Below are 12830 nucleotides of genomic sequence, written 5' to 3'. Positions count from 1 at the left end.
AAATCACCTATTATTCTTGGTTACATTCAATTTTTAAAACTCAATGTTCAGTTTTAAAAATTTAATGTTCATACTACGTTTGATATCCTGTCAAGTTCATTTTTAATTAAAAAAATATCAATGTTCAATTTACAGAACTTGACGAGGAAAAAAGACAAAATCAAATAAGAAGTGGAGGAGAAGTTGGTGAACTCAATCCGTTTGCAATTGGTGGTGGAAAATTTATCGGCGAGGAGGGGCAAATAAGAACTATTAAGATGGAGAAAAGTTGCAGAGGAGAGAAAAAAAAACATAGAGGAAAGAGGAACATAGAAGAAGAAAAAGATTCATCAATGTTCATATTTTTTTATTTGTTTATTTTCCGAATGATAATTTTCTACCGAAATGTAGCGTAGTGATTAAACTTGTGCCGACGTACTAGAGTTTCTGATATATTAATTAATATTACTTCCTCTGTTCCACAAAGGATGCATCATTTCTATTTGCACGTACGCCAATACGCTTCTTTGAATATTAATATCTCTAAATGCGTATAAGTAAAAATTATATAAAAAATTGATATTTGAAATCCTTGCATTAATACGAATTTAACAAGATTTCACTTGACTATGTTTTTCTTACCCAACAGTGAAAAAATGATTGTAAAAGTTGATTGATGAATAGTGCGCAAATGAGAAACGATGCATCATATCTATTGTGGAACGGAGGAAGTACTTAATTAGTCTAAATTATTATTTTTCAAAAGAAAAATATGAAGAAGGATATATATTTTCATGTTCATTTTTTTTTATCATCGTGTTCGATTTTAGCTATTTCACGACGTCAATAAAAGCTCATATGCACCCAACTCTGCATGCATAGGTATGCAGCCAAAAATCTGGGTTAACTTTACCTATGTTGGACTATCTTATCCAATAACCAGGTCTAGTCATATCATATGCATCAGCAATATAAGTAGAATTTTCAAAAAAAAAAAAAATATTACATCACAAGGTACCTTAATGATAAAAAGTACTATTAGTACATTAAGACTGATTTCAATATCACGCTTTTGACTTTTGGCATGTACATATTTGTTGGTTTCTTAATTCTTAGTCAACTTCCTAATGAAGTCATTAAACTCGAATATGTTTCTATAACTAGGACACTATGTTACTTAGATGCATGTATAGAGTATAGAATATAGTCGACATAACCGACGAAACCGTGTCAAAATATGTAAAGTTGGTTTTGGTAGTCGACAAATTCATACGGTATTAGTGTATTACGGTATGAAAATCAAGTGGATTACTAAGTTGAAATGTTTCAACTACTACTACTCGTGCTAGTCTATTCTTCATGAGTTACAAATTTTGACTTTTTTACAAACCTTTAAGTCCTTACTTTTCAATCTAGAGACTACCAATTTTTATGCAACTTTTCTTTTTTCGTCTGCTTGAGTAATGTCTTTCTATTTTAAGTTAATTAATATGTCGGCTTATTGTGTGTAGCATGTAATCACCTCGTATTCCCTAAACTCCTATTTATTTTACTTACTATCATTCAGATCATTCCACGACATTTTTTTAGGGATGGGAGAGAGAAAATGGCTATGCATTACATCGAAAAAGTTACTGAAAACTTTAATTGCTTGCCTAAAGTTATCAATGCATCAATTGTAAGCTAACTCTTATTTGCCCCCTCTTAATTAGTCTCTTCTCTCATTCACATCACAACCATCTCTTAATAAGAGTTGCCCATCAAAAAACCCAAGAAATACACTTTTTTTTTTTTGTAAAGAAGCAATCCGGAAAACTATTTATCCTTGGTATATTCCCCTAAAAAAAATTTCGACAAAAATTATGTTTCCCTTAAATCGTTTTCCATTAAAACAAGCTAAAACTTATTTCAAATCAATTAAGTTCTTAATCAGTTCAAATAAGTTACAACGACAAATTCAGTTGAACAAGCTTACAAGCCCTTATTCCAACTAGCAATTTTTTGTCATCTCCTCTGTTCCATAGTGCATTTCCATTTCTGCAAGCCAGCAAACACATGATTTAAAACCGTGTAAACTGGTTGCACCTAACATTTTGCAGGTCAAGCTCTTGGGAGGAAGATAAGAGAATCCCCTACCCCAAGAACCGTTGTTGGTAGGGACCGAACTCATGACCTTAAGGTCAAAATTAGAAACACAAAGAAATGATTCCGTAAGCTTGCTCATTCAGAAACTTTATCAGAAGAACTAGAGCTCATCTCAGTACTGATAATAATGGATAAAGGGCAAAACAAAATCCTCCTTAATGTGGAGGCACCAAGCACTTTGCAACTCAAAACCAAAAAGAAAGAAAAAAAAAACAATATTACAGTTGTACACTAAACTTCGCCTACAGATGAGATCCTCAGTGTTGCTGCAAAAGATGTGAGAAGATGTAACAGAGATTGAGAATAGGAACAAAACCCAGGTTATTTCCTCCACCAGCATATGCAACTCGTTCAAGTGTCAGAGTTCAGACCACAGAATGAGAGAACTGTTCCAGTTTGATGATACGAACAAACCTATTTATATAAAATTAGCTCTCTTTAGAAACCTAATTGTCCTGCAATAGTGCGGCCATATTGATTCCACGTAATCAAGGTACTTCTCAACTATCCACTCTTGAATTGCCTTCCATTTCCTCACTGTAAACGCTTTGTAGTCTAGATTTTTTATATCGATTACTGGTTGCCAAAATCGAGCATGGATTTCTTCTTTAAGCTTCCCTTGAGCAATGTAGCTCAGCGCATTTGGTAGGTTTTTTATTACCTTAACCGATTGCTTGAAGGAGAAAACATATAGAGAAAATATCACCCGAAGCAGCTTAACATAAAGAGCGACAAACAATGGGCCCATCACCCACAAGGGGGTTAATTCTCTTGAAACTTGACTGCCATACTTCAAATTTACAGCTAGATAGAGAGGAATGCTGCATTACATCAGAAAATTCACAAGTAAGAAGACAAATTGACGAACATAATTATATTTATAGCTGAAATGTAAAAATATGAGTACCAACAGTGCTATAATAAAAGGAAAGAGAGCTTTATATTCTGTTAAACTGGTTTGGAAATTGTCACACTAGATTATCTGCATCAGGTCTAGAAAGGACAGACTGATATTATGTTTTAATTGCACTAAGAGTTCAGAAATATCTTCACACTCCTCTAAAAATGTGAAGTAGACCCATCTCAGGCATTGCGTCTTGACGGTTAGGACAAACAAGTACAAGAAATTGACAGTAATGTGGTAAGACTATAAATTGACAAGGGTGAAGTCTCAAATGAAAAAAGTTCACATTTACAAGGTTATAAAATTACTAATAACCTCCAACAATAACATTGTATCTCCTGATTCTCCTCAACAGTGCCTTGACTCCCAACATATCTTTGGACTTGTATATTTATCTCCATACAAGTGATGATCTACTCATTTGTCACAAAAGAAGTGGCTCCTAGAAAAACAAGCTTCAACTTCTACAGATTCTTCTCTTTCAATTTGCTCATGATGTGAGTATAGGTATAAATCAGTAGACTCACAGATTTCAGTATAGAAATAAGATCTATAAGAAAAACAGTCTCCCCCCAGTTTGCAAGTTCTCCTAGGGGTGGTTGATTCGAATGGGAATTAAATACCTACGGGAAGTTACTTCCTAGTACCAAATAGAACGTAAGTCTGTTTAAGAAACTAGAGGTAACAGTCTTCACAATAAGGCTAAACATATCTACTATTCCCAATTTTTGTTTTAACGTATCAAAGTATGGCTGATTTCAAAATATAAACTTGATCAATTGAATCTCCCTGAAGTAAAGCAGAATCCTAACATTTACCCTTATCCCCATATCAGTCAGTCCATGAAAAATAACATATACTAGTATTAAAGAACACATTTTATAGTCTTTTACTCTTTTGATGCGGACTTGGTTGTTTTTCTCAGCAATAATACTATGTATAGCAAAAATGAAAATCACTACAAGAGAAAGGAGCTTGAAGGACAACGGGAATCCTCAAGCATAAATCATGTACTTACAATATTAGTAAGGGAACAGTTATTGCTGCATCCAGTCCCAGAAAGTAGCCCAAAACCACCTTCAGAATCCCCCCTCTTTCCTTAGTGTTGATTGCTTTTTGCTCTGTCAGATGGTCTGTTTGAGGTGGTCCTCCCAGGATATCATCTGCAGCTTCAGCAGATGCTCCTGTTTTCAGAAGACTCAACCATTTCAAGAATAGTCCACGTACAGTCTGGGATTCTGGCATGTCCTCGGCAGTGGCAGACTCTTGTATATTTTCGTTTTCGTCCCTTTCTTGTTGGAGAAAAGAGATTTTGACTGAGCTTTTCGGTGATAATGGTTTATTTGAAGCATCTTCAGCTTTATCATTTTGGGTGTTTCCTTTGAAGGAAGAAATGTGCGACGATCTCCCTTTTGCTTCATGTACATATCTGGGTGTTGGCCTGCAACACCAAACCACTTAAATGAACTTTTCATAAACAAAACGGGGGACAATTAAATGAAACAGCCATCGGCAGCGAACCAGACAAGACATGAATGTGACTGAATTTATCAGCATCAACAAGACCTCAAGCTGACAATGAAGTATTATGGAGCAAACAATGTGATTGAGAGCTCGGCATTGCTGTGAAAAACAAAGCAAAAGTGCAAAATTTGTACGGGTCTTCACTTTTACTACGTTTTTTTATTGGGAGAAAAGAATGTTTCATGCAAATCTTATAATTCTATACGAGCCACTTAGTTTTCCATACTGCACTTTGAGCATAAAGTCAAGCATGTTGAAGAGGAAAAGCAAAAGAAGGAAGACTACTCTCAAGCATTTAGGATAGAAAAACAATCAAAATACAGTTAAAAGAGTACTAGTGATGAGAGGAGTTTATTTGAGCCAACATTTGGGCGATCATTTGTTTACAAATTTTTGGTGAGCTGACCTTTGTTATCAACCTTGTTCACCAATTAAAACAGTACACACACAGACATAACAAAATCCAAATTTATCTTAGTTAAGACGTAAGAAAAATATAGGTAGATAGAGTTTAAATTATGATTAAATCAAGCCACGTGAAAATTTACAATGTCAAAAATATGAAGTTCCACAATTCGAGTTCTTAGATAAGCCTTTAAGAAATGTGCTTACAAGTTATAACTATATTCATAAAACTCAATTTGCCTAGTTATTTAAAAACATAAACATGCCTAGCACCATACATTCCAAGCTTGGCTCATGAGTTAAATGAACATAAAAATCTCACTCGAGCTAATTCAATTATCCGAAGAAGTTCTTAACCAACCTTGTATTCAGAAGTGTATCATTCAACACACCTAATTACTACAGGTCTGCAGGTGCCAGAAATTACCAATATGCTTTAAGCTTAGATGGGAATAGTATATACAACAACACATGCAGAACTGCACATCATAGACCTAAAATCTTGAAAGATTGAGCTTACAGTAACATGGCTCTTAATTCTTAAAGGATAGGCTACAATGCAAAAGCAAAGTTCAGTACATTGGAGTATTGGACTGAAACTCACACCTAATCTAAGTAGCCCATAGAATATTTGCCAATCACTTAAAACACAAACCACAGGTGCTCTAAATTTCAGTACTAAAAAGTACACCACTCTTGGTAACATCTGAATTTATCAAAACATAATCCAACACAAGGACGAAATAGCCCGTTTATTCCCCAACACTCCCTTCAAAGACTCATTGATTATTTCACAAAAATCATATGAAAAACTAGTGAGTGATTTCATGTTTCAATATCACAAAGCATGCACAAAATAATAACAAAAATAAGTAACTGTAGTACTCAATTCACAAAATCTAAGAAGTTGCCAGAGTAATTTATACGAAGTATAAGAACATGACATTCACCTCAAAGGAAAAGCCTGCTTCACTGAAATATACTTATCGGTTCGTAAAATCATATGAAACCGGACAACATTTTGCTTCAATCTTAATCCATTGCTCCATGATGAGTTTCGTAGAGGAACTGCAGCACAAGAACTCTGGGAAATAAAAGGACAAGAAAAAATCAGATGGATTTAAAGCCCTAAACATGCACACACACGGAAAACATGGAAGCCTCCAAAGCCCTATTATTTCCTTTGACAACCAGGTGCCTTTCTGCACAGCCACATGACAGCTCACAGTTTAAGTCCGTCGAAATGAAGCTGTTGAAGCCTTTATTCGACTATATGAAATTGGTCTAGTCCACCAATCCTTATTAAGATGAGAGAACTTCAATTCACATGTGATCTATGTGCCAATTTATGAAAAGGACATGGCCAAGCACTACTCCCGCACACAAATATTCAAAAATAGATAATAACATCACCATCTTTAAGACCTATATAACAATCAAACAGAATTAATTTTATTGTTTGTGTTTCTTGACTTTTCTCACATTTTTTTCTTCCAAAGTTTCCAAGATGGGAGGATTGGTCATATAACATCTCTATGAGTTGACTTTATACTTTATCAAAACGATTCACATGACTTTAAGAGGTAGCACAGTTCCTATAACTTAAAAAACGTTACCTGTGTATGATGGGTCACCAAAACCATCTCATCTACGTTGAACTGCAAATCATTTACCTAGCTGTTGATAAGAATAGTTAACAACCAAAATTGTCAAAACAAAATGAAATTAATGGTAATTTACATATAGCTTCATCAATGTTTGAAAAGTTTGTGTTGCTCCTCAAGCATTTAGAAAGACCTGGGCAAGGCGTTTTTGTTGGGATGCACTGAGATTCCGAAAGGTCCAGTGGATACATTAATATCATGTATGCAACTTGTTGTTACACAAATAAATCAGTAATTTTAAGTATTGTGCCTAAGATGAAGTGCAAGCCTCACAAGTTGTGCTTTGCACCTAATTTCTAGTAATTAACTTTCCTTTCTTTTCTTTTCCTTCCAATTCTTCCCAACCAAATAAGGCCTAAGGGCATCAATGATTCAGCAGAACCTCTTTTAGCTTGAATTGCAACGGCATCAGATTTCAATTAACACTTCAATGTGTTCTTCCATTACTCAAACTAGGTAACTAACTTTGGCTAGATAGCTTATTACAGCAACACATTCAGGCCAAGTCTTCCATCTAGCTCGAGAATTTCAAGCAACAGAAAAAATCCCCCATTGAAGTTTGCCTTAATCGACCTTAAGCCTTCCCAAACACCAAATTTCACAATAAGATTAAAAAAAATGATAGTATTATCCTCACCCCTGACCCCTATCTATGATACTTCCAGGCCCGCCCTGAGCCACCGCAGAAGGGGCGGCTGGGCCTAGAACAGGATAACATGATTTTCATGTACAATTATGAATCAATTAAAAAACACAAAAGAATATATTTAACAATTTAGAAAATTACATCTTTGGATCAATAAAAATACAACAAAAAATCAACAGAAAATTCGATTGTATAATTACCGAGAATAGCAGAAGCAGAGAAGGAGAGGTGGTTGGAAGAGGCGGCGCCGACTATAGATACAACTACAACTGCAATTGCAAGAAGATGATTTTGTTGTTATGGTTTAAGAGGAGGATAATGCGGGAGGAGGGGGGAGGAGATGCACAGCACGGGTTTGGAGTTTGAGGAGAGAAAAAATTATTTTTATTGTTACTATTAAAGTGAGGTGTGGGCCGGGCCGGTTCGGTCCTTAAGCCGAGCCCAGGGGTCGTGTCTGTACGGACCCGGCCCATATAGTCGGGTTGTGTCGGCCGGAATTTAAAATAGAGCTCACGCCTACGTGTCGGGCCAGGTCGGGTTGTCGTGTCTAAACTTAATTTTCTAAATTTAGCGTGTTTTGTCCTGTCATGTCTTATCGTGTATTTTTCCAAAATAATGCGACCCAAGACTTCGTGCTCGTGTCCGGTCGTGCTTTTTTCGTACCCGTGTCGGGCGGGACTTTTTTCGTGTCGGGTAGGGTCGAGCCTCGGGTCGGCGCGGCCCATGCACATCCATCTTTACCTTAGTAGTATGGAGGGGAATTTGGAACCAGACTATTGGGATAATGCTATAAAAGACTATAACAAATCTATAAGGGAATTTGAAAATGAAAGGTTCACTGAAATCAATCATGTTACATCATCACTGCACACTTAGTCAAATTTGTCATAAACCATCTTTTAAAATAAAGGTTTTGCGAGGAACCACCTTTTGAAAAATATTTTGCGAGAAGAAACCCGATTTATAAATATTTTTGCGGGAGACCACCTTAAGTCGGATTCCGATAGTTGACTATTATTTTTGACGTTGACTTTGTACGTGACTTGCACGTGACCTAGTTAAAATAAAAAAATAATAATAATTTTTTTAATTCCCCTCAATTTTGCTCTGCTTTTCCGCTTCTGTGATCCAGCCTTCCCTTCAATACTTCTTCTCCTCCTCATTAACTCCTATACACTCATCCATGGCTGACATCCCGAGTTTATGGTTTTAACTTTTGAGAATATAAACCTACAAAAAATAGTAAGTTATCTGTTAAAATCAACTTCTCCAGTTGATGTTTAACCTTGATTGTCTACTGACAATCTGCACAATAACAGAAAGAGAGAGAGAAAGAGAAATGTGTTTGGTGAAATCATAAACTGATCTTATTGATTGAATCATAACTACAGAATGATGAGCTTATATACACTGAGTGCTACGTGGTCTAACCAATCAAATGCCAGCATTCTTACACATCAGCATTAATACAACTCTAACTGATTATTACAGTGCTAACAATAAGCTAACAGAATTCCTAGAATTTAGGGGAGTTAGTTGAGCTGATTCCTTCTAGAAGCTTCGTGTAAGAAGGGTGGTTGCTTGCTGGCTTGTATACTGCATGATGATGTTGCATGGTGCATGAAGTAGAAGCTGCAGTAGGAGTGTATACACCAACACCCCCCCCCCCCCCCCCCCCTCAAACTTGGGATGGGAGAAACATTTGTCATTCCAAGTTTGGAGGAGAGAAGTCTGTGTTGAGGACTAGGAAGTATCTTGGTAAAGATGTCAGCCAACTGATGTTTGGTTGGAAGATAACTTAGCTGCAGTAAACCCTCAAGAACTTTATCCCTTGTAAAGTGACAGTCCACCTCTATGTGTTTAGTTCGTTCATGGAAAATTGGGTTCTTTGCAATGTGAAGGGATGATTGATTGTCACAATTGAGTTGAACAGGTTGTAGGTTAGAAACACCTAGTTCCTCCAATAACCTAACAATCCAAGAAACTTCACTAGCAGCTTGAGACATTGCTCTATATTCAGCTTCAGATGAACTTTTAGAGATGGTAGACTGCTTCTTGGACTTCCAGCTAATAGGAGAATTGCCCAAGAGTAAGATGTAACCAGTGACTGACTTCCTTGTTGTAGGACAAGCAGCCCAATCAGAGTCAGAAAAATCTTGTAATGTAAGCTTGTCAGTTGCTTTGAGAAGAATGCCTTGACCAGCAGTGTGATTGACAAATCTCAGTGTATGAATGAGAGCATCAAACATGAGGAATTCTTGGTGAGTGCATGAACTGGCTGAGGGATTGAACAGCAAAAGCTAGATCAGGTCTAGTATGTGTCAAGAAATTTAGCTTGCCCACATAGCATCTATACAGTTCAGGATTGGGATATAGATCACCATCAGGAGTGAGTTTCAGATTCAAAGGGAAAGGTGTAACAGCAGGTTTTGAAATGTTTAAAACACAATCCTGTAACATCTCCTTGGTGTATTTCCTCTGAGTAAGAACATATCCCTCTGATGTGTGACAAACTTCAATACCAAGGAAGAAATTTAGGAGACCTAAATCTTTGATGCTGAAAGTGTGATGAAGGTGAGTCTTGAGAGCACAAATAGTAGCCTGATTGGACCCTGTGATGATAATATCATCAACATATACTGCTACTATAGTGATGTCACCAGTGTCATGTTTAATGAAGAGAGAATAATCATTCTTAGATTGTTTAAAGCCTTGAGAAGTGAGTTCATGAAGCAATCTAGCAAACTATTGTCTAGACGCTTGTTTTAGACCATAAAGAGATTTAGTCAGCTTGCAAACATGACCATGAGGGGCAGTAACACCTTCTAGAACCTTCATGTACACCTCCTCATCAAGATTTCCATGTAAAAAGGCATTGTTAATGTCTAGTTGGAATAATTTCCAACCCTTACTGGCAGCCAATGAGATTAAACACCTGACTATGGACATTTTGACTACAGGAGAGAATATCTCATGATAATCTATACCAAACTTCTGAGTGAAGCCCTTGGCAACCAATCTAGCCTTATATCTTTCAATTGTTCCATCAACATTCTTTTTAATTCTGAAAACCCACTTGCATCCAATTGCCTTTTTACCCTTGGGAAGAACAACAAAATCCCAAGTATGATTATTATCCAAGGCTGTGATTTCCTTTTCCATAGCTGCTATCCAGTTGCTGTCTGTTGCTGCTTCTGAATAAGAAGTAGGCTCAATCAATTCCAACTGTGCAGCAATGAGTGCCTTTTGTTTGTCAGGCTGACTATCATAGGCCACAAGATTACACCAATGTCTTTTTGGTGGAGGACAAACATAATCTTTGAGATGAGATGGTGGTTGAGTTTGTCTAGTAGACCTTCTGGAAGGAAGGATAGGAAATTCAAGAGAATTAAAATGTGGAATTGAAGCTGTAGTGGGTGAGTTTGGAAGGTTAGAAGAAGGAGTGGTGGAGATAGGAATTGAAGAATGAGAAGAGTGTGAAGTAGGAGAATCTGTGTTTGTGTCAGAAGTTGAATTAGAAGATTGATCAGATGAGTTTTGATCAAATATGGGATAATGTGAGGAATCTGTGAAATCTGTATGGATGGGAAGAAAGAATTTGTTTTTGTAAGTTTGTGTTGGTGCAGAAGAGAAGTGAAAAGGAAAATGTTTTTCATGAAAAATAACATCTCTAGATGTTGTAATTTTGTGTGTAGCTAGATTAAGGACTTTGTAAGCCTTTTGATCTGATGGATATCCTAGAAAAACACAAGGGTCTGCTCTAGGTTCAAACTTGGGCCTGTTAAGTTTTGGAGTTGTGATGTAGCATAAACAACCAAACACTTTCAGATGAGAAAGATCAGGTTTCTTATGAAAGAGTTTTTCATATGGTGTACAAAATTGTATGCTCTTCAAGGGCATCCTCTTAATAAGATATATAGCTGTAAGTATGCACTCACTCCAGTACTTATCAGGCAATTGAGATTGAAAGAACAAAGCCCTAGCTGTCTCAAGTAGGTGTTTATGCTTCCTTTCTACAACACCATTTTGCTGTGGTGTGTAACTACAACTCTTCTGTTGTAAAATACCTTTAGATAGAAATAGTTCTTTCATTCCTCCTTCAATTAAATCAGGAGCATTGTCTGATCTAATATGCTGGATTTTAAAACCAAACTGTGTTTCAACATAAGAAAGGAATTGAGTCATAATCTGCAATGAATCAGTTTTATTTCTCATAAGGTGAGTCCAAGTCATCCTTGTATGATAATCTACAATGGTGAGAAATTGATTGCACCTAGCTGTATCAACAATAGAGTATGGTCCCCATACATCAATATGTAACAACTCAAATGGTCTAGTGGTTTTGATACAACTAGTTGGAAAGGGAGACCTAGTCTGTTTAGCTAATGGACATATCTAACAAAATGACTCTGCTAAACATCCTGGTACATCAACTCCATCTAGATTCTTTATTTTTCCAAATGACATATGTCCCAACCTAAGATGCCAAAGTTTGGCTTCCTGTACAGCTGTTGATCCAGTGGTTGAGAGTCCATAGTTATTGTGAGAGAATTGAGTGTCTGAAATCATCAAATCTTCATTGAATCTGTAAAATCCCTTATGTAACCTACCAAGCAGAGTATGCTTGCTCTTGGAAAGGTCCTGAAGAACACAGTCATTATTTGTAAAAGAAACAGAACAACCAGCATCACAACACAATTTAGATACTGAGATCAGGTTGAATTGAAACTTTGGAACATGCAGCACATCCTTGAGAGTGATATTTGGACCTAAATGAACAATTCCTTTATGTTTGACTTGTAATTCAGTGCCATCAGGAATAGTGATTGTGTGCTGATCTTTACTCACAGTTTGAAAAGAATCAAATAAAGATAGATTTGAACACATATGATCACTTGCACCACTATCTAAAATCCAATTTCTTTTAAAATTAGCAGATAGACATAAAATACCTTTGTGTTGTGAGGTAGCAGCTAATCCAAGTGAGTGAGATCCAGAATTCTCAGGTTGATTAGCAACTTGATTGTTGTTCAGATACTGCATTAACTGACTGTATTGTTCTTCAGTGGAGGTAGCATGAACTACTCCTAGTTCTCTTTCAGTTTGTGTTTCCTTGAGAGAGTAATCATCTAGTGAAGCTGCAGCTGTAACTCTCTTTCCTTTGTTCTTGAAGTCTTTAGGATAACCATGTTGAAGGAAATAATGCCCTTGGTCCAAGTATGCATTCAATGTTAAGTCTAATAAATGCGGTTCAGTATTAATTAACAAGTTAATAATTCAGTGAGATCAAGTGAGCTGAATGCCTAGCTAGAGGCCGCTTCAGTTCAAGTGGAATTAATGATATTAATCCACAGCTTACTCTTGACTGAACCCGTAGGGTCACACAAATAGTACGTAAACGGATCAAGTATTTAATGGCATTAAATACTCCATCTATGGATATTCGGAATCGACGGATCTTGGTTCCAGTGGGAGCTGAGATCGTCAAAGGCAAGCAAATGAATACTCCGGAAACGATGATATTGCCGGAAACGGAAATATGGATCGTATCGGAAATATAAAT

The 12830-nt window shown here is 36.5% G+C and overlaps 1 protein-coding gene across 1 annotated transcript; it reads right to left on the bottom strand.

Annotated features, from left to right (window-relative positions):
• Positions 1-2165: 2165 nt before the first annotated feature.
• On the bottom strand, positions 2166-7630 carry LOC110803664 (uncharacterized). The gene is made up of 5 exons (XM_022009193.2): positions 7468-7630; positions 6574-6634; positions 5908-6041; positions 4047-4469; positions 2166-2945 (listed from the first exon to the last, which is right to left on the bottom strand). The coding sequence occupies exons 2-5, from the start codon at positions 6598-6600 to the stop codon at positions 2543-2545; spliced, it is 987 nt and encodes a 328-aa protein (XP_021864885.1). The 5' UTR covers positions 6601-6634; positions 7468-7630; the 3' UTR covers positions 2166-2542.
• Positions 7631-12830: the final 5200 nt, after the last annotated feature.

Source organism: Spinacia oleracea, chromosome 2 (assembly GCF_020520425.1).
Source record: "Spinacia oleracea cultivar Varoflay chromosome 2, BTI_SOV_V1, whole genome shotgun sequence".
Taxonomy (NCBI): domain Eukaryota; kingdom Viridiplantae; phylum Streptophyta; class Magnoliopsida; order Caryophyllales; family Amaranthaceae; genus Spinacia; species Spinacia oleracea.
The sequence above is the reverse complement of the archived record's forward strand: the minus strand, read 5'-3'. Positions and strand labels throughout refer to the sequence as shown.